This window comes from Hippopotamus amphibius, chromosome 6 (genome assembly GCF_030028045.1).
Source record: "Hippopotamus amphibius kiboko isolate mHipAmp2 chromosome 6, mHipAmp2.hap2, whole genome shotgun sequence".
Lineage (NCBI taxonomy): Eukaryota > Metazoa > Chordata > Mammalia > Artiodactyla > Hippopotamidae > Hippopotamus > Hippopotamus amphibius.
The window spans coordinates 115,632,163-115,658,380 of NC_080191.1; the positions used below are offsets into that span (position 1 = coordinate 115,632,163).

Here is a 26,218-nt window from a genome sequence, read left to right on the forward strand (position 1 = left end):
CCCGTACTCCGCAGGCCGCGGTGGGTCCCCTTCCCAGTCCAGGGCTCTTACACGGACATTCATCTTCGATGACTCCAGAACGTCCCTGCGTCCAGCCCAGGAGAGGGGCTGTGGCCCCCCAGGCCTGGCTGCTGGAGGCTGCAGACCACCAGCTGCCCTCTGGCTGCAGAGCCCACGCCCCATCCTGGGATGGGGAGTCGTGTGAGAAGGAGGGCCGTGTTGGTGGCACTGGGTTTGGGGTGTGGCTGGAGCCCCCCCACCCCAGCCTATCAAGCTCTGCATGAGCACCAGGGCACCAGGAGGAGCAGTGAACCCAGGAAAGGCCTGATGCTGCTCCCTGAACCTCAAAGTATGTGTGGGGGCGGGGGAGCCACTGGCTATTTGGGGTCCTTGTTGCCAGCCTTCCCTGTAGGCCCAGATGGGGCAGCCTGCAGGAGAGGCATTTGGTGCACTCTTGCCGAGGCCGCGTCCCCGTCCCGGATCCCCCATGCGTGGTGTCCGTGGGGTGAGGGAGGCTGCAACAAAGGTCCTTTGGTGGTTGGACTGGGGGTGCTGAGGAGAAATTAGAGTGTGGCTGGAGGTCTGAGGCTTTTCAATCCACTGAGGCTGCCTGGGGTTGGGGGGGCACACCAAAGTCGACCCTTCAGATTGGGCCTTAGGGTCGGAGACCCAGTGCCCGGCCCATCTCACGGGGCACAGCGAAGGACCTCAGGCCAGTGGGAGACTTCACTGCCCACGCCAGGACCAGACACGGGGCATGACAGTGCCTGCTGCTAGCGGACCAACTTTTGCTTGTCGAGCACGTGTGCAGTGCAAGTGTCTGGTGACACGTCATGGGCTCCCCATGAATGCCTCGTGACGTGCACGTAATTATCCTCATTTCATGGGCGGCTGAGCCTGAAGTTTAGGGGTCTAAGTGACTCGCTCAAGGTCATAGCGCCGGACGGCATGGGGCTGGGACTCACACCCAGGTCTGTCTGATCCCAGTCCAGTGTGGCCAGGACGCGGCCAGGCTGGCGGGTGGCTGCCTCCTGTGTGCGGTGCGGCAGGCCTTGGCCGGGCGGGTACAGGTGATTAGGTGCTGCCCACCACGGGCTACTCACCGAGGCTCCGGGTATCAGCAGGGGCCTGGGGAAGCAGACGACGCAGTCCAAAGAGATGATGGATGGGAGGTTAATGAGGAGACCATTTGCAAAGGTGTGCACAGAGTTAAAGAAAGGTGAGGAGGATGACGAAGCACTTAGGGACTCACAGCAGTGGGGAGCTTTCACCACCTTAGGCCTGCAGGATGAGTGGGATCCGGCAGCAGGAGAGGGCCACCACCCTCTGCAGCTCAGCAGGGGCAGCGAGGGATTACTCCCCACCCCCACCACTGCACCCCCGCCTTGCCTCCCCAGCCACTCCTGGCTTCATGGCGGGGGACCCAGTCCATGTGTCTACAAAGGCCTGCCTTCAGGGATGGAGCAGGGTGGGGAGGGGGTGGCGAGTGGATCTGGAAGAGCTAACGAAGACCTCCCATCACCTGCTAGAATGGGGTCTTTGAAGGAGGCACCTGGCCTTCTTTGTGTCTGTGTCTCCTAAGCTCCCAGCACAGGGCCCGAGTATTTGTTGGAGGAAACCCAACAGCGGTATTTCCTGGCATCCTGTCCTCCTGTTATGGGTTCACTTGTATCCCCTCAGAAAAAACATATGTTGAGGCCCTAACACCCAGTACCTTCAATATGACCTTATTAAGGTCATTGTGGATGTAATTAGTTAAGATGAAGTCATACTAAAATAGGGTGGGCCCCAACCCAATATGACCGAGGTCTTTTGAGATGGCCATGTGAAAACAGAGACACATGGGGACACACTGAACCTGAAGGCAGAGATTGGAGTGATGCTACTGCCAGGCAAGGAACACCAAAGATCACCAGGAAGACCCTGGAAGCCAGAAGAGGCCAGAAAGGATTCTTTCCTACGTGTTTCAGAGGGAGCATGGCTCTGCCAACACCCTGATTTTGGATGTTTTAGCCTCTAGAGCTGTGAGACGATACATTTCTGTTGTTCGAAGCCATCCAAATTGTGTACTTTTGTTATAACAGCACTAGGAAACTAATACATCTCCTAAAGCAATTTTTATATTTTACTAAAAAGCATTTACTAAAAAGCATTTTATATTTTACTAAAAAGCATTTGCAGGGTACAGATGTATGCGTTGCTAAGTCACCAAAGGACCAAGCCAGACCTGGGGATTCACGGAGGGGCAGAGGGGTCCACCCAGGCTCCAGAGGTTCCTTTTGGTTTCTTGCCATGTTTCTTAGAGACCACCCTAGGGACTGGGAGCCAGAAGTGACCCCCTGAGGCCAGAGAGGAGAGGGATCCTCCCAAGCCAGGTACCAAGTCTGAGCTGGGCTGGACAGAGAAGGCAGCCCTTCTGAGGCTTGTCTCCATCCCTTTCTAGCTCCCCAGCTGAAGAGACCGTGTCACGTCCCCATGCTCTGGTCTCATCTGCTTCCCCGGGAGCCTCGCTTGGCAGTGTCCTGGGATGGAGGGAAATCAGAGCTGTGCCTCTGGGCTGTTCCGGGCTTGTTCGTGGCTCTGCCACGTGGGAACCAAGACCAGATCCAGAGCCCCTCCCAACTCCTGGAGGCACATTTCTATGCTACAACCCATCTAAGCTGTGGCTTCTTTCTATTTTTGATAATTAATTACACCTTGCAAAACAAAAGAAACAGAAGAAAAAGGGTGTGGTGGGGAGGACTGCGTTAATCTGTGTCCTTTAAAAGAGCAAATTTCACAGTTGGTATTTATAATTTAAGTGCCTGTTCCGACTCATTCAATCAGTCAGTCATTCAGCAGATGGGCTGGATACTGGCTCATTCGCTTACTCAGGCTTGTTTCTCTTCCTCGCCGGCCACTATTACACATCGGTCACTGGAGATTCATGTAATAACAGCTTCTCTTCACCTAGTATTTTACACTTGTCAGAGACAGTAAATAAATGTTATTGCAATGAGTGTTCTTAAGAATATGCATGGCGTCTTTCTGGCCTAGTCTCACTGGCTTGTGGATGCAGAATGCCTCCGTCTGAAAATCAGGCTTTGATGCTCAGATGTGACTTGATTTGCTTGTCAGTCTTGGAGCTGGACTTGAACCCAGGTCTCCAGATCTGATGGAGCATTTCTGCTATATGAGGCATCTGATCAAACTCTATGGGACATACGTCACAGCTATGCCTTCTCAAGATACAACATACTTGGGGAGGAAAGATTCGGAGCAAAATTTCAGGTAGAGAAGAGGAAGAAGCCATTCCAGGGAGGAAGAACTGCCTGAGCGCAAGTGGGGGGATGGGAGGTGATGGGTCTCCTTTGAGCAATTGAAGATCAATTTGGAAAAGGCAGGCTTGGAGCAGAAGGTTCATGGAGGCTAGAAGTTTGTGGCATATCTTGGATTAGTGGAGGGACTTTGAAAATCATAAAATAGGGGAATGAGGTGGGATGAAAAATATTTTTAGAAGGTGGGTTAAATTTCTATTTCTGAACATACGTCCTCTAAAATAGCACAGTAATGGTAAGAAAGTAAGTAATAATCAACTGACATCCCTGACCCATCAGCCCTTGTACTTTGCTTCCTGATCTTTGCGCTCAGGCTGTCATTTTACTCCGCAGAAGCACTGTTTCCAGAGTTGCATCTGTGGGGCAGGCACAGCTCTGTGTTCTGCTCTGTGTTTAACTGCCAACCTCCTGATGCTGTGACATTGTCTTCATAACACTCCAGGAGCATGAATGTGAGCGTGGTGTCCTGCGCGTCCTTCCCCTACGTGGCTTCTAGTGTTCTCATATTCTAAATAACACTGTAATGAACATCTTCACGAGATTGAACCTTTTGTTTTCATTTCCTTTGGAATTATTTCCTTTGGACTGATTCTTGGGGGTGACATCACTGGGTGATCAGAGGACCTGAAATTCTATAAGCCCTTGCTTAGTGTGACCATAGTGCCTTTGAACCATTTACATTGACAGCAGGAGCTGAACTGGGCAGCTACAAGGAGAATGGTGCAGATGGGGACTTCCCATTGTGCAGGGCTGATGCCCTGAACTCACATAGGTTGCCAAGGCTGGAAAGGAATACACAGTGAAGAAGATGCAGGAGCCACTGTGGCATGGTGAGGGATTTGATGATGGACTGAAGGAGAACAAGGAATCAAAGCTAAATGTCTCTGAGGCGTCGTGTGGGCTCCAGGGAAGGGCAGTGGGAAAGTGTGGAGCAAGACAAGTGTGAAGAAGCTTTGGATGGGTGGACATGTGGGATGGGATGTGAAAGGCTTGCTTGGAACACTTTTTCACTTCAGTCTTGCATAGCTGTGCTGGGCCCAGGGCCCAGTTGTGCCAGAACATGAGCCCCTGAGGCTAGCTGGTGCCCTTCACAGTTCACACTCAACCAGAGCCATGCCCAGACCTAGAGCCCACAAGGCTCTGCTTTCTCTGGTCCAGGGAGGTGATTTGAGGCCAATTCAGAAGGATGGGGATGAGATTACAGGGAGGCTGGGCTGAACTGGCAGTAGGAGGTCCGGGCAGGTATGCAGTTGGGATTTAGAGGCTGTTGCTTCTGGCACCCTGTGTTAGGGGCTGAGAATTGCTGGACAACAGACCACCTGAGGAGTCTGTGCCCAGTGAGCGGGGCATATGAGCCCCAGGGAAGGTCTGGGGAAAGAGCCCCACGAGGCCTCCACAGTGAGGCTGGGCTGGAGTCCCTGGCAGGCTAAGCGGATGGACAGAGCAGAGCTAGGAGTTGGGGGCCACCAAGAAGTCTGGGGCAGTGTCTGGAGGATGTGAGCTCCAGGAAGTGCTCAGGTTCTCTGTGATGAGTCCAGGTCTGGAGGGCAGCACGAGGATCTCTTGGAAAGGCTGAGTGCCTCACCATGGTCAGGGCTGCCCAGCACATGGTGGGTACCTGCACACTCTGCATTTGGGATGCGGGAGACTACTTACTGTGTGTCCAATTCCTGCCAGTATGGGCTCAACCCTGGGACAGGGGTGTGTGCGTGCATGCGTGTGTGTGTGTGTAGGGGCCAGTCCCTGTGCTTCCATCAGCTGGGGGCTGGGAAGGAAGGAGGAAGTGCCAGCCGTATGCCAGTCTCCATACACATGTCATTGTATTCAGTCTTCACAACTGTCCCTGGGATCCCCCTTCCTGCCATGCAGCAAGGCTGTAATTGCGGATTTAGCTGCGTGCTTATTTGATTAATTTCTGTGTTCCCACTTGCCTGCAAGCTCCCTGAGGGCTGGGGTGTTCGAATTTCTCTGCTGTGTCTCTGGTGCCCACACAGCTCCCACCTTGCCTGCAGGAGTGACTCGGACAACCTTTGTTGAATGGGTACCAGCACATCTTTATGCTACCGCATTTCAGCCCTCTTCCGATGATCCTGAACCCTCGGGAAGGGTGAGGGAGAGGGTGGGGCTGCAGTGAGCTGACCTCCAATTCCTGGCACTTACCTGATAGGACCTGGATTTGGGGAGTGACTCTGTGCTGTGGGTTGTGGGTTTCAGGACCTCTGTGGGCCATGGAGGGCTGCACAGGGCAGTGACTGCACAGCCGCACTGGTCCTTCCCTGCTTGGAAGGTCCGTGGCTTTGCCTTATCAAATACACTGCTCAGAGAAGGCCTGGGAGCCCCCATTCCATCTGTATATGTTGTTGTATATTGTTACCACCACGGAAGGACGTTGTAAATATTTTCAGCTGAGTGTCTGATTAATGTCGCTCCAAAAAGAGTGGCAGAGCTGTAAGGAGAGGGTTTATTTAGCTCTCTTTCACCATGATGGGCATCTAATTCATCCCAAATGTCAATACATCCCAAGGTGCCAATCCAGACAGAAATGGGAACTGTCTGCAGAGCCAGGCGGCAGCTGCCTCTTCCTCCTCGCAGGGGGCTCAGACCTGGCCCCACCACCTGAACCCTCAGACGGCGGCCCCCCATGGTTGGAAGGGGGGCACCCTGAGGGTTTCTATATCAAAACCACTTCAGAGGAATTGTTCCCTGGGAAAATGGGGTCTGTCTGCCTGGCTGCCCATGTGCCCCAGCCTCTTCGGGCTCTTGCCAGTCTGGTCGGCTCCTGCCAGAGTCCCCCTTCTGTCTCCCCTCGCGGCCTCCCCTCCCCTGTGGCTCAGTCTTCCTCATCCCCCTTAGGTTTGGGATGGCTCCCACTTCATTCCCATGACGTGTCTCTGCTCCTCCCCTGGTTGTCCCTGGAAGTCACTCTGCCATCTGTGTCCCAGGTGGCAGGTGGACATCTGCAGTCTTCCCTCCCCGCATGGCCCAGCCCTGTCCAGGAGATCTCAGCGCCGCCTTTGCCCACACACAGTGTCCTTTGGGGACTTTGACTCCCCACACAGAGAAGAACCATATCCATTCCCTTGAGTTTCTCAGTCTCCTTCTCAAGGGCTCAGCCAGAGTAGGATGCCGAATGGAACTTTGCATTCTTGTCTCTCCCTGAACTGGACCTTGAGTCCCTGCAGGGGACCCACCGCTCTGACTCACTGCTGTATCCTCCACGTGTTACTCCTTGGTCTCTCAAGGAAGGAGGTGGATGGGATATCAGTAGATATCCACTGTCCTTGATTCTTCCAGATATCTTATAGGTATTTTAAAGATACCATCATTAGATTCTTTTCATAGCTAGAAAACTGAAGCTTATAGTGATTAAGTTATGATAATAAAAGCAGTTGTTTTGCGATGCAGAACACCCATGGTCCTGAGCAAAAACTAGCTCTAGCCCCATCCTGCAGATGCAGATGGAGGGAGGGGAAGAGAGAGATGGTCTTTGAGTGGTGGAAGTGGAACATGGACCCCGTATGCCCACACCAGCGCCCTCTCCGCAGTCTGTGTGCCCTCCCCAGCTTCCCTCCCAGGGGCAGTGAGCACGAGCTCCTGGCCAGGTGGTGGGTGTGGCTCCCAGAGTCATGTCCCCTGTAGGCATCGGATCTGACAGCAACACATGCACCTCCAGCTGGTTCGGTCCCCATGCCACTGTTTGAGAGCAGAAGTGATGGTAAATATTTAATTGTGCTTCCACCATAACTTTCTGCCAGAACTCTCAATATGCTTTATAAATGCAAATGAGTACTCTCTTCTTCTCCAGGGAGATGTAAACCTCCTCAAATCACTTTAATTCAGCCCCCACCAGAGTGTAATGCCATAATCAGGAGCGTTCTGTGCCAGAGAAGAAACTGCCCTTAATCATATCAAGTGGATGGTGTACGATTTTGTGGTCTTCTGTCTCCACGCGGGCAGGATGCAGAGAAATGGATTCTTCTTGCTGCAACTTCTGTCCAAGAGGGTGGATGGAAAACATTATTTAGAAACAGATTCAATTACAGCCCTTGAGCAGGTAACTAGGAATATAATGAGCTCTTAGATTGTATTCCTGACGTTAACAGAACAAACCAGTCCTTGGACGATTTAGGAATGAAAGCTGATTCTTACTTTTGATTCTGGACGCTAGGTTTCTCCCTGCCCGTGTCCTCTGCCTGTGTACTGCACTTCAGCATGATCTTGAGACTGGGGAGTGCCATCATCTACATTATTATTGCATTAGGCTTTATTCTGGGGGCTTTTGGGGCTTCTTGGCTTTATGAGCAAAGACCCCCATCCCAGGGCCACAGCAGAGCCCCTGCCTGGGTACCCAGGTCTGCCTGGTGGGCAGCAAGCTGAGATTTGAGGCTGTCGGCATCACGATGGGAGGCTGTGTGACCCTACAGGAGGCACTGCACTTTTCTGTGCCCTGGTCCCCAACTCTGCCAAATGGGTTCAGTGACTCCTGCTTCAGGCCCACCTGGCGAAGGCCTTTTAATCATGGAGATGAATTTCTACAGGGCCTCGTGGAGCGCCTTCTGAGAAGTGTATTATGTGAATTTGGTGTGTCAGTATGATCACTGTTAGCGCTGTGAGGTGCAGACGCTGGAGAGAGGGAGGGCTGATGCATGCAGGGGTCAGCCTCCCCAGCTGTTGGAAGAACCGGAGGAGAAAACAAACCCGCGCAGTCTGTTCCAGTGCTTGCGTTCCTTCCAGTAGGCACGGGGCAAGACTCTCGAGCCAACTCCAAACTCCAATGGGCAGGAAAATCCAGCTCGCTTTATTTGCTTTAGTCCCCTCCGTTTGCAGTGTGAGCCTGCATTCCACCGGGGTGGCAGGAATGCTGTCTAAGTCGCAGCGGGGCTATAGAGTGTCCGGTTGTGAGGAATGTGCCTCACTGACCTGTTAGCGCCTGTCCACACCGGCACCCACTGAGACACCCTGGCCCCTGTCTGACCCTTGCATATAGTCCATGCAGGGCACCACTGGGTGGTTCTGGGTTCCCTTCTTTAGACCTGTTCCAGCCCAAAGGCTTCCTCTGCTCCATCTGTGCCACGTCAGCCTGGTTGGGGTCACTTCAGGCTGGGATGCTGAGTGTCCAAGACGCTGTCACCTGGACAGACTCTGGCCATCCCTTCTCTGGGATTGAGCACTGGGAGATGAGAGCAGAGGGAACCTCTTTGCTCAGCACATCTCCTTGTTTATCACTCTATTTTCACTCCCTCAGTCCTGCCCATAGGATGGGTTTCTTCCCAAACCTTTGGTTTATGCCAGGAGTCCTTCTGTTTCCTAAGGGGCCCGGAACTCTGCTTTCAGCATTCATACTTCCCATCCCTGACTGAGGTAGTGAGCAGAGAATGGCTGTTCACTGAGGGTGGAGGGATGCTCAGGAGAAAAGGAAACAGAAGAGGGAGAAACCAAAGCAATACATCATGTCTATTTCCTGTGCCCGTGTTTGTTGACCACCTGTGCAGCCAGGGCGTGCTGTGACTGGTCCTCTGATAATATAAGCCCTGGGAAATCCAGATGCGTAAGACACCTCCACTAGCTGAAACAGCACTGTTATATGATTTTTAAAAGGTGCCTCTCTGGAACACTGGATATTCACAAGAAAAACAATTGTATATTTGATGCATAACTCCTACCTTATGCAAAAATGAACTCAAAATAGACCTAGACCTAGGTAGGAGAAAAATCTTTGTGGTCTTTGGTTAGGCAAAGATTTCTTAGATATGACACCCAACCATAAAAGAAAAAAGTTGGTAAATTAGACTTCTCCAAAATTTAAAACTTCAGCTTTTTAAAGATGCTGTTAAAGGAATGAAAAAATAAGCCATACAGTGGAAGAAAATATTTGCAGAGTGTATGTCTGATAAAGGACTCATACCCGGAATATGTAAAGAACTTACCAAACTCAACAATAAGGAAACAAACAACCCTATTTAAAAATGGAAAAATATTAAACAGACACTTCACTAGGAAAGATATACAGATGACAAATAATCTTGTGAAAAGATGCCTAACATCATTCTTTATTAAGGAAATGAAAATTAAAACCACAATGAGATACCATTGTACATCTGTTAAAATGGCCAAAATTAAAAATGACTGACCATGCCAAGTGTTGGTGAGGATGTGGAGGAACTGGAACTCTCATACACTCTCATGTAATAGCCCCAAACTGGAAATGACAGGTGAACGGTCAACAAAACGCAGTCTCTCCATGCAATGGAATATTACTCAGTGGTAAAAAGGAAGGAACTATTGTCACACATAAACCACATGATAAATCTTAAAACAGTTGTGCTGGGTGAAAGAAGCCAGGTTAAGAAAACAGTATATACTATACGATTCCACTGATGTAAAATTTTAGAAAATGCCAGTTAACCTATAGTGACAGAAAACAGATCAGTCATTGCCTGGGGATGGTGACAGGGCCGGCAGGGGTGGGAGGGAAGGAGGGGTTACAAAGGAACAGGAAACTTATGAGAATGATGGTTTGTGACCATCATTTGTTTGTTATCTTGATTGTGGTGATGGTTTCATGGGTATAAATATATGTCCAAACTTATCAAATTGTATGCTTTATCTGCAGTTTATTGCATGTCATTTCTACCTTAATAAAGTTGATTAAAAAGAAAAAAAAAACAAAACGGCTTTTGGATTTGCTGATTAGAGCTCTGGTCAGCCTTTGGGGAGAAGTTTGCATTGAGAGGTGAGGCTGACAGCAATCAGTAGTAGACTGAAAAGGAAAGAAAGAAAAAAGAAAAAGGTGCCCTGTTTTCAGGACACTTTACTGCTATCTGCCAGAAAACAGTTAGCATAATTATCAACTTTATGGTCACTACATGGTGCCTGGTGATCTCGACATGTGTACTGTAGCCACCCTGGTGGCCCCTGGGAGCTCACGGCCAAGTCAGGGTGTCTGTCTTTCCCTCACGGGCCAAAGGGATTGGTGACCAGGAAGCAGGCCCCTGGCGTCTGAGATGTGCGTTTTTGTTCAGGGTGAGGACTTTGCCAAAGCTGTGTGAGCCCGCAGCAGAATCTTGGGAATGCGGGTGGCCATGTATCTGGGCCCAGGGGCAAAGGGACCTGCAGGAGGGCTGAGTGTTGGGGCCAGAGGGGTTGAAGGGAAATCAGCCAAGAGTGTCAACACGGAGGACTGAGGGGAGGCAGAGGGGATGGGTGGGGAGAAAGGAGGGCAGGCAGATGAGGGTGGAGGGTGGGGAAGGAGGCGAGGGGGAAGAGGGCAGAAAGAGGGCAGAAAGACTTGAGGAAGGAATTAGATTTGACTACTGGGTCAACATGGCCTGGGAAGTACCCGTAGGTAGAGTGATGCGGGAAGAAGCCTTGTCTCAGGGTTAAAGTGATGAGTAGGCAGATGACTTCACCCCACCTGGGTGGCTTGGGGTCATTCAGGTAGAGCCTTAGCATCAGGACACCGGAGGTCTGCACCCAGCTCAGTCATGAGCTGCGTCCTCCTAGCAGAGCTCTTCCCCTCTCAGAGCCTTGGGTTTGGCTAAGGAACCCAGGGCTCCTAACACTCACATTTATAGTCATGAGTAACTTCATCCAGTATCTCTTACCATTCACCATTTTTTCTCTTTTTGATCTGCAGAAACTCTGATGGACACCAGGACGGCTACTGCAGAGCTGGGCTGGACTGCCAATCCTGCATCAGGGGTGAGTGTCAGACCATCCATCGTTCAATCCTGATGAGTAGTTGTGGGAGCGGAGCTTGACTTGCCCCCTTGGGATGTGGAATATGGGTGTGAATGGCTGTGTGCATGGTCCATCCACAGAGAGGCAGCAGCAAGGCCTCAGACCTGAGTGGCTCCCTGGTGTGGAGATGCAGACCATCAGTCCTCCAGGTGACCAGGGCCTGTGTGGGACTGGGGCCAGTGGCTGCCAGTAGCTGGGCACTCGGGCCAGTGGCGCTGGGGCAGACAGAGATGTGTGTTGCCATGCGGCTGCACACAGGCAAGGGCATGAGGAGGAGCTGGAGTTCAGAAGGGCTGAGGTTCTCTTTCAACTGGTGTTGCCTTAGAGTGATATTCTGCATTCATTTGTTCAGTGTTCATGCAATTGGCTGGACCCTGTAGCTACAAAGATGAAACAGACTTGAGGAGCTCACGGCCTCCAGTGGGATCCACCATGTTTATGAATGAGCTGAAATGCATCTCTCCTTTGTGACAGTGGAGAGATCCACAGGCAGGTGTGGGCACAGAGCTGGGCGTGAGTCACTTCAGAGGGAGACAAGAAGCCTTTACATAGAAGGTGCATGTGAGCTGAGTTTTGGAGAACAAGTAGGAGTTCAACAGGTAGTGAATGGGGAGTCTGGAAAGATATTCCAAGTAGGAGGACTAGCTGGTTAAAAGAGACAAGGTTATGAAAAGATGTAAGCACAAGAGTCTGTGTGTCTGGATCACGGCAGGGTGTGGGCAGTGCTCGGGGGGACGGGGCGGGGGGGGGGGCTGGGGTGTGGATTGGCTGGGGCACGGGGTGGGGAACTGGGACAGCTGTGCTGAGTTAGCAGTTTGGATTTATCCTATAGGTAATGGATGGATTTTTTCATGTTTGCGGGTAAGATTGTAGGGAACAGTTTAGAGAAGGGCAATTTAAGAGGCCCTTTCAGCTGTCTTGGATGGGTCAGAAGCATGGAATTAAAATGAGATACTCAGGACAGTTGGAGCAAAGCAAATCAGGAGGCACTGGCAGCATTTGGCAATAGATGGACCATGGAGAAGAGAGGCAGAGGGAGGAGGCGTGGATGAGATTCACATCCCTGGCCCCAGTGACTGGCTCGCTGCAGGGCTTACTCACGAAGGGAGAGGGAGGGAGGAGTGCATAGACCCCTTCATCCCGGCAAGGGGGCGAAGCTGGCAGGGGCAGCCTGGGCTGGGCCCCCTTATCTGCCCCACACCGTCTCTCTCCTCCCTGCCTTTGGTCCTCTCCAGCCCAGGGCCCAGGGCCGCTCTGCACCCCAGCCAGTCTTAACATGCCTGCTTCTGTCCTAGGTGTACTGGGATCGGGGCCCACGGCGGGCTGTGGCTTCACCCACACCTTCTCCCTTGGGTTGTCACTGTCACCGCCCCGGGTGCAGGCAGGCATCAAGCCTTGGGGCAGGAGGGCAGGGTCTAGAGTGAGCTGTATTTCCCAAAGCAGGGGTGGGAGCAGGGGCACACCTTGCTCACTCTGACGAAGTCCAAATCCTGCTGGGAACACCGTGGGGCTACTAGAGAACGCTTTCCACTCCCACTAGGGACTTTATGCAAAGCTGACGAGGCAACAGCTCTTCAGGTGGCCTGGACATTAAGAGCTTGCCATTCTTTTACAAGTAATCTTGTTGTTCGAAGGTTTGCATGTTTTCTCACAAAGTATCGACGTGATTTACAGTACATTTTTTCCCTTGATTTCTGTACACACCACCTGTGTTCTTTAAACTTCTGATCTCCCTTCCCAAGGAAGAGCATCCTTTTGGGAAACATTCAAAGTCAAGAGATGCCCTTCAGAGACGGCAGCTGGCTGGGCAGCTCCCTGCCTGCCCTTCACCCGTTACCAGCCGCGCTCGGCGGCCTTTCCCTCATGCTCTTGTCACAGGGACACACAGCCGGATGGTTCACCTGCTGCCCTGAGCAGCTTCTGAGCCCGTCTGGTTTAGGGCAGAGGGCAGGAGGGTCAGGCTGGCCCTTGGTCTGGGCGAGAAGGCGGACGGGGGACGATGCTTCCATCCGAACCCCTCGCCCCGTCTCCCTGTGTTCTCATCCTGGACGGTCCCCTCTGATTCTGTGAACACAACAGTGACCCCCAAGTTTGTACCTGGCCCAGCTCACATATTCACCTGCCCTGTCTTTCACTGGCTGGTCAGCGTGGCCCGAGAAAAATTCACTCTCCTCTCCTTCCCCCACCTGCACACGTGGGTTCCGTCTTAGCACATTGTGAAGGCCAGAAACCGGAGCCGTTCTTTTTTTTCTAAATATTTATTTATTTATTTATTTATTTATTTATTTTGGGCTGTGTTGGGTCTTCGTTGCTGCGTGCGGGCTTTCTCTAGTTGTGGAGAGCGGGGCCTACTCTTTATTGTGTTGCACTGGCTTCTCATTGTGGTGGCTTCTCCTGTTGCAGAGCATAGGCTCTAGGCATGTGGGCTTCAGTCACTGCAGCATTCAGGCTCAGTAGTTGTGGCTCGAGGGCTCTAGAGCACAAGCTCAGTAGTTGTGGCACATGGGCTTAAGTTGCTCCGCGGCATGTGCGATCTTCCTGGTGCAGGGATCGAACCTGTGTCTCCTGCATTGGCATGTGGATTCTTAAGCACTGCACCACCAGGGTAGTCCCTGGAGCCGTTCTTGACTTTCCTCTCTTGTCTTCAGGCCTTGGCTCACTCGACCCATCCTCGGGATACTTTCCCTGTGTCCCCAGCCATGTTAGGACCTCCCATCACAGGTCGTCTCAGGGCCGGGGAGCTTTACTCCTTGGCACTTTTCACAGCTGCAAACTTTACATCTCTCTGTGTTAGTATTGGACGCATCTCTTTCCCTCCCCCTTTCGGCCATACTGTGGCCTCCATGGTGGCCTGGACTCTGTGTGTTCACCATTGGAAACTGGCACCAAGTTTAGTATGTATATTTCAATGTATGTTTGTTGAAAGTGCCTGACTTGGGCAAATGGGTGGCTGATGGTATCGTTCTTGAAGATGAGGACATAGAAGGAGAATGCTTGGGTGGAAAGAGGCAGAGTTCGTGAATCTGAAGTGCCCCTGAGAAGCCCCTGGGGAGGGGCCCCTCAGCATGTGACTCCAGGGCAGTGGAGTGAGAAGGCAACCCCACGTGTTGGGAGGTGAGCCCAGGAGGTGACTGCAGTCTCCCAGGGAGCGTGTCTGGAGGGAGGAGAGGTGAGAACTTGGGATGGGTAGCCTGATCGGAGTGCCAAATAGAGAAAGAGGAGCCTGAAAAGGGAATGAGAAGAAGTGACCTGGGAGGCAGGAGAAAACCACGAGGTGGTCTTCTCACAGAAGCCAAGGTGTGTGTGTGGCGGGGTGGGGTTAAGGCGGAAGAGGGGCAAAAGTGGCAGGTGCTGCTGGGCGTTGAATGTTTCCACTGGCCTTGGTTACAACGACCCTGTTGGTGACCCATGCGGATGGTTTCAGAGGGGACCAGGGTCGAAGCCAGAAAGCAGAGCGTTGAAGGGTCAGTGGGAGGTGAGGAGATGGACCCAGCAGCTCATGAGGGGAGGGAATACAGAGCGTGGGAGGCGGAGGGTACCGGAGGCTGTGGGCGTGGGTGCCTTTCAAGGGACGGGACTTCTTTGCTGTTGAAATGGCAGGACAGAGATCGGTGCCTTCAGAGAGATGGGAGGACTTGGGGTTGGTGACAGGGGCTGTAAAATAGAAAAGTCTTTCAACTTCCTATCTTCTCTCTTAAGTTGAAGGGGAGGTTTGGAGAGTGGAGGTGGGGAGTCTTTCTTTTCTTTTTTCTTTTTATTATCAGTAAGCATTGGCCAGAAATTTTAAACAATGTCTGTGATATAATAGTTTCCCTTCCCTACATGCCACTGCCACTACAAAGTGGACTGAGAGCCAGGGAGCTGGAGAAGGGAGAATGCTTAAATGTAGAGTAGGACAGCCAGGCGTGAATCCCAGCTGTGATGTTTACTGGTTGTGTGACCTTGGGTAAGTTACTCCACTTCACTGAACCTTCATTCTCCCACTTGTGAATTGAGTACCATACAGCTTCAGGCACTGTTGGTAGCTTTATACAAGTAATGAGGTGAGGAGTCTTGAGTAGCAGGTTTTAGGAGGGAGGAAAAGGCGTGAAGTAACTGCCACTGCTGGTGAGTTGGAAAGAGGCTGGACTTTTTTGGGAGGAATGTGGCTGGAACAAGGGCCTAGTTGAGGTCAAGGCCGTGTGTTTGTGACGGCCCTGATCAAGTATACCTGGAGGCGATGTGGCAGCGGAGTCATCCTGGGTTATGGTTGTGCAAGAATTGTGGGCTCAGAGGGTCAGCAGCTGAGGATGTTGGCGGGAGGGGGTTGGCATCTTGTAGCGTGGCATTGACCCAACGAGAAGAAGAGTGAAGCCAGGAGGGACCAACCATTGCAACAAAGTACAGGGGCCCGGCTGGGGGTCTCAGTGAGACTGGAGGAGGACCAGAGGCCGTAGCCTGGCATCAGGACTTAGCTTTAAGATCCACACAGTACTTCTGGGTGATGAAGGGGTCTGGGGAGTGGGGCCAGGGTCAGGCATTTGAGAAGCCAGGAGCCTGGGTGGGTGGCTGGTCCACATCTTCCTGGGATCCCGTGGGGGAGAAGATCGGCCCCACCCCCAACCCCAGAAAAGACACAAAGACCTCCGATGGTCCCTGCAGTCAGGACACCATACGTGTTTAAGATAGAGAAGGGTGGGTGGGCATTGTTCTGGTAGCCTGTGGGTCTCTAGGGAACTGGGTTGGCCTCACCCAGAAGAGGCACCGTGATTCTACCAGGGTGCCCAGCTGACATTGCAATGAACCTTATTCATGGTGCATAGCCTGTGAGGTGGGCTCCCCAGAGAGAGGCCAGGAGACTTCCCTTTATGAGGTCACTGGGTTTCTTCACCCCTATACTTGAGAACTGCCAGATGCGGGAAGGAGTTGGACTGCCCACCCACATATAACCCACAAATTGTTTTCAGTTATATTGCTGGAAAGTGGATTATAATATTACGTGTCAAAACCAGAAAGTATTTCTGCTCAAATGGCAAAGTGTTGCTTTATAGTCTAATTGCAGCTTTAATTTCAAGCCTTTAGGTTTAACCGAATCAGAGGCCACCTGGTGACCAGAGGGAGAAAGTAACAAATGCATTTATAAAGTAACAAACGCCAGGGAGGGGCTGAGCTCCCATCAAAGGGCATCCCCAGACTCTCCCTCGTGACCCGGCTGACCCCACCCTTCTCCCGCGGGCTGCTTTCAGTTACCGCTCCCAAACCCTTGTTTCCAGCCCTGCTCCAAAAGGGTCCTGACTTCACGTGTCAGGAGCTCTGGGCAGTGGGGAGCTCCGAGAGGTCCCGTGGTTAACACTCAGTGCCACGCCCAGCCACTGGCAGAGCTCAGTAAGTGCTAGTCTTCATGGATGCATGGTCCATCTTGTTATTGAGTCCAAGTTCACTCTGCTTGCCGCATGATAGGCCAATGGATTGGAGATGAAGTGTTGAGGCAAGGAACAGGACTTTATTCCGAAAGCTGGCAGACCACGAAAATGGCAGACTAATGTCTCTGAAAAACCATCTTATGTGGATTTGGATGCCAGTTTCTTTTGTAGCACAGAGAGGGGGAGGAGATGAGGGTGTAAAGTAAAAAGACCATAAGTTTTGCAAATATCGCCAAGAATGGCCAGCCTTGGGGAGAGGATGTGTTAATTTCTTCTTTCTTGCAGCCATCCACAGGTGGACAGGGTCAGGATGCTTCCCTTAACAAAGGCGCTTTGGTTTAACATTCAGGCAGAGAGGCAGGGTTCCCCCGAGGCAGGCCGTTATGTATGGACAGTATCCTTTTAGTGAACAAAAGCAGCAGGAAGCAAAGGTTACAGTAAAAGAAACAGATCCAACAAGTAGTCAGATTTGGCTCTTTCCTGTTAGCAGTCTGCTCCAGTTCCTAGATGCTGCCTGGCCCTCTACACCTTTTCCTCTTCCCCTACCCTCCCTCCCTTCATCACTCTCTGTCCCTCGAGGGTCAGCTCCATTCTCCTCCCCTCAGGGAGCCCTCCTGGAGGCCCCTCCTCACCAGGACTCCATAGTAGAAGCCCTCGTCCTAAAGCAGAGGGCTTGGTGCCGACTTCCAACGTACTGTCCATCACTTTGTGAGTGAAACCTGTGCTGATGTGTGCTTCCTCCCACTGGCCAGAGAATGGAGTGGCTTCATCTCTGTCCCTGGTGCCCAGCACTAATCCAGCAGGGGACAGCCTCCAGTAAATGTTTATTGGCCAAATAAATGAGGAAGGACCAGAGGATTCATGATACTTCCGTGCATCTTCAACCCAGGGTTCTGAACTTAGGAGATGCTCAATTTAGGTTTATTGTAGCCCAATAAAATGTTTGTTGTAGACCTCTCATTACTCAACTGATTGTCAGTATCTTTCTAAAGAACTTAATTAGTGATGCAGATAGAGCCACCTCTCTTGAGGTGAGCATGAGAGAGGAGACCAGGACACTCGCCAGAAGGTCCCAGACACTGGCTGTGATGGATTAGAAAGGCGAGCCTGGGTCTCTCTGATAGTGAGGCTATTCAACTTGCTTGTTGGAAATCCAAGCAAGGCCTTTTACTTTTGCAGAGTTTTGCCAGGGCTCACTGGCTGTTTGCACGTGGGTGGTCAATGGCCTCTGTGTGTGTAGGTTTCTGTGTCTGTGGGATGTGTGGCCCCCGTGTGAACATTTACAGATCTGAGTTATCTTCAAAGAGCGCTCCACTGGCTTCCAGACTCCAACTCCATCTGTGCTGCCCTTTAGAACCACCCTCACGGCCCGTGACGTGCTCTGTTCACTTCTTTAATATTGGCTAACCTTCATCATGGGAAGGGGGGAGGTGATAGAGGAAAGATGGAGAAGGAGTCTGGAGCCAAGCCCGAGGAGCCTTCAGGATGAGCAGGCTGAGGGGGTGTGTGCCTGTGCCCCATGTGCATGTGTGCATGTATGTGTAGGTATGTGTCTGTGTGTCTGTATATAGATATGTGCTATGTGTGTTCACGTGTGTGTATCCAGGTACATGTATGTATATATGCGGCTGTGTGTATATATGCATCTGAGTATTTCTGTGCGATATATGTGTATATTTCTATGTGATGTGTGTGTGTGTGTGAAGTTGAATGAGCTGATTTCACCTTATGCCTCTGCAGGCAGTTTCCGGAGTTCTGGAAAAATCTTAGATGATGGGAGGATTATCAGACTAAGTGGAGAGCTTCCGGGGAGGCCAGTGTGAAGGGAGCAACCCTCATTTGAATGCCCATGTCTGATAAATTAGCTCCCCACACAGGATGCAAGCCCATGAGAGCGGCACACTGGGGCCTTCCTTCCGCACAGCCCTCCTTGTCCGTGTGGGGTGTGGGGACCCTCCTGGCTGCCTCTTCTCTCCCTGTCTGTCAGATCCAGGCACCCTCACTGGCTGCCACATCTTGGAAATAAGGACTACACGCTTAGGAGAGAAATCCACTCTAATAACATCCCATTCGTTCCAAGGCTAAGCAAAATCAATTGAAATGTGGCTGGTCTGATGGGTGAGAAGTTTATAGAACAGCAGTGAAGGCATCAGGCCTTGGTATCAAATAATCCAACTCCCATTCCTGCTCTGCAGCTCCCTGGCAGTGTGATCTTGGGCCCGTCATGCAGACTCCTTCAGTCCCGGTTTCCTCCTCTGCTCAGCAGGGTGAAAATGAGAATGGTTCCATATACGAAACCACATCGATAAAAAGTTTTCCTGGGTAAACACTCAGAAAGTGTTAACATAGTACTCACCCTCTGGAGGCCTGGATTTTCTCTTTTCTTCCTTTGATGACTCAATCATGCTAATTAAGACAGAAAAGCCTGAGCTAAATTAGGCAAATCCAAGAGACATTTAGCTCTGGGCAAATGATTTTGTGAATGGAGTTGTATGATGTTTGAATTTCCGGCCATGCTAGGGGCAGGCGGGCAGAGGGGGACCGAGGTGGTCATCTTTTTTCAGACTGGTACCCCTGCCTGGGACTTGGGGGCGCTGGACCTGGCTGCTGATTGCTGGGAGCTACACTTTTGTATCAGTCAGGGCTTCCTGGTGGCCAGGGACAGAAAAGCACAAGTCAATCTTAAAGAAGGTATCTCGGCTCATGTAAATGAATGGCCCAGGGGCTGATGTGGCTTCATGTGTGGGGTTGGTCCAGATGCTTAGGATCAGTCTCTCTCTCTTCCCATTCCCTTTCTCCTCTCTCTACTACCCTGGTGATGGCTCCATGCTGGGCCTCCTCCTGGTCACAAGAAGTCTGCAGTGGCTCCAGCCCTTATAATCTCATCCATCCGTGTCCCCTGGGAAAGAGCAAGCACCTCCTCCTGGTTCCAGCAGAAGCCCTGGAATTAGCTCTGAATGGGTCTCACTGGATCAGTTTGCTTCCCACACATGCCCTGATTCAGTTCCTGAATCCAAGAAGTACTGAGTGGTACGCCTAGGTCCTATGTTCCAACCGTGTGTTGTGCTAGGCTGGGCAGCGAAAGAGGAAATCTAACCCTGTATCACAGGCCCCAGGTGCTTTACAGCCAGGTGTGCATCAAATCCTCACAACAGCCCCATTGTGCAGATGAAGAAACTGAGGCACAGAACAGCTGTTACATTGCCTCTGGTCACCTGGCTACAAAGTGCCAGTGCTAACATCTAACCTCCTGCAGCCTGCTCTCCTGCTGACAACCACGCTGTCCCTTCTTTCCCAGTGAAATCCTGCATTGTCTCCAGAGGGTAGCTTCCAAAGGAATTCCCAGCTTGAATTGCTGGGGGTTCCTCGAATTCAGGCTCAGTATCTAAGAGGTTTTTTCTCACAGTTCAGGACATGGGTGGTATCCTTTCTCTGAGCTGTTACCCAGGAATTAGCACTGCTTTCTTCACTGGGAGGGGCCTCCCAGTGGGTGGGCCTCTGACCTCCCTGCTCCCTCTCCCCTTCCCGCCCCTCCCCTGCCCCCTTCAGGTAAACCCCTGAGATAAGTCAGAGCTCCCACCCTGGGCCTCCCACCCACTCTTTATCTTTTTCTCTTGCTACCAAAAGGCCTGTAATTAGGAAACATTAGCAGGCTCAAAACAGCTTTCATACCTGAAACATCCTCTGTAATTGCACTCAGCAGTGCTCTTCTCTGGCTATTAATGTCACTTTTATGAAGCAATGAGGAACAAAACACCCCAAGGCACTTAAAACATTTTTTTTTAATATAATACGTGTCTTTTAGGAATGGAAGTTTAAAATCACCTGCTTGACAGAGACAGTGATAGACAAAGGCCTGGGGGCTCAGGACAGAGGCACGGGGGCGGGGCCCTGGGGAGGTAGAAGGGACTCCATGGGGTTCAGACGCTGCTATGGGTAGTGTGACAGCCCTGTGGTGGTGGTGGGGGGGGAGGATGGCCGAGGCTAGTGGATCCCAGGGGAGGAGAGGTGGACCGCACAAGGGCACTGTTCTGTCCGGCTTCATCATGTGTGGTTGCTCTGTCACTGGGCTTTTATATGAGCTCCTTTTGGTGGGTATGTGTGTGCCTTTGACAGGAAGGTGACTGGAATGTTACAGATGCCCAGTGTCATTGGGTGGAATATGAATTATTGCACTGAGTAGAATATTAATTATTGCGCTGGTTGCAGAGATGCTAGGGAACCATTGACTGAAACTGTCTGCCTTGGCCAGGCAGGATGAGAGCCACTTGTGTGAGTTGTGTCGCAGCAAGAGGTACCGATAAGGAACACGTGTTGCCTCCGAAAACTAACCAGGAGAGTTCGGGAGGGGCCAAAAGGAGGGAGGAGACACCAGTCCCCAGGTCCTGCCAGCCTCCCAGAATCCTTTGCATTGGAATCCATCTTGGCTGAGAGATGCTCGAGCCACCAGGAAAGACCCTGAGTCGGACCAAATATGCACCAAGCAAGATGACTGGCCAGAGACAACCTGGAAACTAACCCCATTACCTTAAAACTGGAGACGGCCAGCCACGTGGCAGAGCAGTCCTGGGTCCCCTTACCCTGCTGCTCTCCGCCCGGGCGCCCCTTCCCAATAAAATCTTTTGCTTTGTCAGGACGTGTGTCTCCTCGGACAGTTCATTTCCGAGTGTTAGACAAGAACCCACTCTCGGGTCCTGGAAGGGGTCCCCCTTCCTGCAGCAGAAACACACCAGGTATGACTGTGTACGTGTGTGGGCAGAAGGGATATGGGTGGAGTGGAGAGAGAGATCAATTGAGGGAGAGATGCTTCTCCAACTCGCTGTGTTAAAGAACTTTGGGAGTTGTGGTGGTTCACCAGGACCTTAGCATCTGGCAGATTTATTTTCTTGCTCTTGGAAATGGCTTGCAGACTCATTCATCAGCAGACAAGGAGATATTTCCGTCCGCAGACTCTGGGAGGAAACCCCAGAGGTCACCCAGCCCCCTCCCCATCTCAGAGGCAGGCTTAACCCTCATTTGTTCGGACAGACAGATGTCTTTTCTCTAAAACCCTCCCCAAGAAGGCAAGTCCCTGCCACACCCCTTGTCCCAACCCTGGAAACCTTTCTCCCACCAGCATGTGAGGCTGAGGACCAGCTACCTGGTGACATCTCTTCTCAGGTTGAAGGCCAGAGTGGACCTCGGGGCCTTGGAAGGAAATGAGGCTCCTGACACAGGCACCAGGATGGAGCTGAGGGGGTCTGCAGGGGCTCATTGCCCTGACAGCCTGAACTCACAGCTCCTCACCAGTCTCCCTGGTGAAGGACAGAAATGTATTACAGGGGAGGATGGAGCATTAGAAGGAAGGTGAGGCAGAGTTAACAGGCCTGGAGAAGATGGACAGGAGGAAAAAGGATGAATAAAGGGGGATCAGGGTGAGCAGAAGACAGATGGATCTTCTGGTTCTGGAAGGACAAGCTTAGCTTGTATGGGAACAGGGAAGCCCTAGGGTGCACCTTTGGCCTTACCTCCACGTACGGCCCAAAGTAGAATTCTTTGACCTAAATCCCATTGTACCTCTGGTAGCATCAAGGAGCAAGCCCAGGACGTGGAATCTAATGTGCTGGGATTATTTCCATTTTCCTCTGAGTTCTTTAACTTCTCTGAGCCCATCTTCTGCCTTTGTCACATGGCAGAATAATGAAAGATCTTATGTACAGAGTGGTTGGCAGCATAAATTGTGTTTACCTTCTTTGTAAACTCCAAAGCTCAGTCAATACCACTTGCCGTGACTAGTACTGGTGGTCACAGTGACTCTTGTGTGAGGGACTTAACTTGCATGGGATGAGGGTGGGCATTGATTTGGGGGGCCCCTGTGATGCAAGAGCAGCTTTCCAACCTTTCTGTCAGGTTGTGGCTCTTGCAAGAATACCATCAGAGGGTGTAACCTGTTATTACTCACAGCGCTGTTAATAACAGTGATAACTACTGCTACTACTAGTTACTGCTAAGTACCAGCTTTGTACCAGGCACCGAACATCACTTGTATCACCTCGCCGAATTCTCACCAGGACCCTACAAGCCAGGGGGTGTTTCTCCCATCTTACAGAGCAGACACAGAGGCTTGGAAAATGATCCAGTGTCACAGGACTGCTCAGGGGTTTTGCTGACACTGACCCCAGGCCTCTCTGATCGCTGAGCTGACTCTTGGATTGTACTTCTGCCCCTGGATAAGAGTGAGGAAGGATGAGTCCTGTATCGTTGAGAAACCAGAGAGCAAGGGGCAAGGAGAGGCAACCGTTGCTCAGTTTTCTACAAAGGGAAATGGTAGCTTTGAAAGCTGAGTACCAGTGAAACGTATACACATTAAGCCTCCGTGAGTTGCCTTTTAAAGCAAGTTGTTTGGGGAGGGGTGGAGCAGCCCCTGTGTGATGTATGGGGCTTCGGGGCAGAGTAGTAAGTCCAGGAAGAGCCTTGAGGGGGCGGCCCCGCTCCCAGGGCAGGTGAGGCCTGGCCATGGAGCCAGAAGAGGACGTAGGTGGTCCCTGGGGATGGCTGGCTCCAGGCGGTGATGGAGGAGCCTGTAGTCAGCTCCTGCCCCCAGGCCTTGGCAAATGCTCAGGCAGTGAGGACTCCTGGGAAGGGAGAGAGCTGTGGGGCCTCTGTGAGCTGCTGTTTCCCATCTAGTGGCCCCGGTGGCAGTTGGCCTGAACCAGGCCCTCCTGCAGTTGAGGTGCTCTTCTTCTGATAGAATGGAAGGGGGATCTAGTCCTGGCACACCCTCATCTTCACACATACTGTCCCACTAACCACTCTTCTTGGTTGGAGACAGGCATGCCCAATACATTTGGTGTATTGGAGACAGGCATGCCCAATACATTTCCCAGTGTCACAAAGGACAACCAGCATGAAAGATGCTGGAGTCAAGATTCAGACCTCTCTTGCTAAGTGAGAGCTCTGCCTTCAAACTGACGTGGTCCGTGGTGAAGGTCCACCCTTGCGTTTAGGTGCAAATGGGTACAAGCCAGGGGTGACCCAGGTGGGCAGTGCCTCAGGTGGTGGGGTCTTGTGTGTGGCTGGCCCCGTATTCACAGGGACTGACCACAAGATGCAGGTGCAGGAAAGGCAGGTGCAAGTCACAGGGGATGGTGGCCCCATGGCATTCTGTGCGGGCCTGAGCACATCTGCAGAAATGGGCTTATTCTGGGAGTTTTGAAAGGGACAATGGAAGAGCTGGAGTGATGCCTAGTGAGGGCTGGTGCCTGGTGGGCGGTGGTGCCTCGTGGAGGGTGGTGCCTCGTGGAGGGTGATGCCTAGTGGGAGTGGTGCCTAGTAGGGGGTGGTGCCTAGTGGGGGTGATGCCTTGTGGAGGGTGGTGCCTAGTGGGAGTGGTGCCTAGTAGGGGGTGGTGCCTAGTGGGGGTGATGCCTCGTGGAGGGTGATGCCTAGTGGAAGTGGTGCCTAGTAGGGGGTGGTGCCTAGTGGGGGTGATGCCTCGTGGAGGGTGGTGCCTGGTAGGGGGGCGGAGGTGACCACTGACTGTGTCATTCAGAGAATGTTGCTGGACCTGGGAATCTCTGCCCAGAAACAATCTGAATCAAAGTCCAGGAGGCAAAGGCATGAGATCAAAGTCCTCCCCAGGCTTCCCAGGACCAAGCTCCAGCAGCCACAGTCCCTGAAAGTGGATCACACACAGTGGCCACATTCCCACAGTTGGGGAGGGGACAGGATGGAGGGGAGTGTGTCCCCTCCCAGGCCAGATTTGATTTTCCTGCACCATGAGAATGGGAATGATGCCAGGAGCTCCTCTAGGAAGGCCAGTCTCTTCCTCCCCCATGGCTTGCTCCCGTGTCTCCAGGAGGCTCCAGCTGGCCAGAGCCAGCCTGGCCCACACTCAGTCAAAACTCTCTGAAATGAAGAACCCATTTCCTCGGCCTGTACCCCAGTGTGCTGGCCTTGGCTCTGTGTTCTGCGTGGAGATCCCTCCAAGCTGAAGGGAAATGCCATCAGTCTCTCCCAGGGGTACCTGCTCCTCGTCAAGGGAGCCCAGGCCTGCGCAGAGCAGGGCCAGGCTGGAGGGGCCTGGGGCCCGCAGCTCCCGCCCCCGCCTTGTTCGACAAGGCCTTGTTGGGCAGCAGTGAGGACCACATTCAATCTACAGCTTACGATAATCACATGTGTGAGGCGCTGGGCTAATGACAGCTGAATAGGCTGCCACCGTTGCCATAGTGACCAGCCAAGCACTGGTTCCCTCCTTTTTTTTCTTTCTTGCTTTCTGGGCCTCCTTGTTATAAGGCTGGCTGGTGGGGTGGGGGGTGAGTTTGGGAAATGGGAAAGAGGAAGAAAGGGGGAGGGGAGACCCAGAAGGGGCAACCCATTATATGCTCTTTAAATACCCCAGCTGGAGGTGTTTTAAATCTCAACAGAGACAGAGAGAAACAGTGTCTTAATCCCCAGCTCCCTGTGAATTATTTAAAGGGATCTTGTCAGAAGGATGAATTTGTCACTGTTTCGGTGTCAACAGCAGCAGCAGCTGTCATAATGGTTGAGGACCCCACTCTAGGCAGGGCCTGGTACCAAATGCTGCTGCCTGGTGGCAGTTACAGTGGCCTGGGTGCCGGGGACAAGGAGCCCCCTCCCGAGGCACAAGCCTGCAGTGTTTCTCCTGACGTGCTGGCAGAGACTGGGGTGTGAAATGTGCCAGGATGCCGAGATGCAGGCCATCTGGACCTCGGGCCGGCTGGCCTTGCCCTGTGTTAACGTGGCTCCCGTGGCCTGTAGCCGTGGCGTCTGGGCAGTGAGGGGCGCTCGCTGGCTGGGAGTGGAGAGCTGACCAGGGCTCGTATGGCATTTGATGGGTGAGTATATACCCAAGGGAGGGCACGCAGGCCCTGCCTGGGCCACAGCCAGCACCCCAACTACATACACACACATGCACACACACGTACACACATACACACATACTTACATGTGCACACACATAGACACACTGCACACACACATACACACATGCACACACCAGGGAAGCACAGGTGCAGACAACCAGACAGACAGGAGCAAGTAATAGATCATACACGTCATGGAGGGAGAGCCAGGCTTTCAAGGAAAAAATGCCTGGTGCTTACAGAGAGGCTAAGTCTGTGTCTCTGGAGGGCTGAGAGCAACTCACAGGGGTCTCTTAGGGGTCTCTTATTATTCAGGTTGAAGTATCAATACTTTACGTGCGGGCTTCCTAGGTGGCACAGTGGTTAAGAATCCTCCTGCCAATGCAGGGGACACGGGTTCGATCCCTGCTCCAGGAAGATCCCGCATGCCGTGGAGCAACTAAGCCTGTGTGCCACAACTATTGAGCCTGTGCTTTAGAGCCCGTGAGCCACAACTATTGAGCCCATGTGCTGCAACTACTGAAGCCCAGGCCTAGAGCCCGTGCTCCACAACAAGAGAAGCCACGGTAATCAGGAGCCCGCGCACCACAACGAAGGGTAGCCCCCACTCACTGCAACTAAAGAAAGCCCGCACATAGCAAAAAAGACCCAACACAGCCAATAAAATAAATTAATTAATTAATTAAAAATTAAAAAAAATACTTTACGTGCTTTATTATGTTTAATCCTCACAGCCATCTGGTGAGGTGGGTACTCTGAGTATCCCTGTGTTAGGGGAGGAAACCGAGGCTCAAGAAGGTTTAAAGACGTGTCCATTGGTCACAGGGCTGGGTCTGGCTGACTCCAGAGTATGTGCGTGGAACTCCTGAGCTAAGCCAGGGGTCACCATGACCTC

General features: G+C 52.1%; 1 protein-coding gene across 1 annotated transcript in view; it reads left to right on the plus strand.

The window, feature by feature from the left end:
• Positions 1–26,218, plus strand: part of EPHB1 (EPH receptor B1) — a 429,883-nt gene that overhangs the window by 116,738 nt on the left and 286,927 nt on the right. The window contains exon 2 of the mRNA XM_057738466.1: positions 10,954–11,018. Coding sequence (XP_057594449.1) covers positions 10,954–11,018 — 65 coding nt within the window. The remainder of the gene's footprint in view (positions 1–10,953; positions 11,019–26,218) is intronic.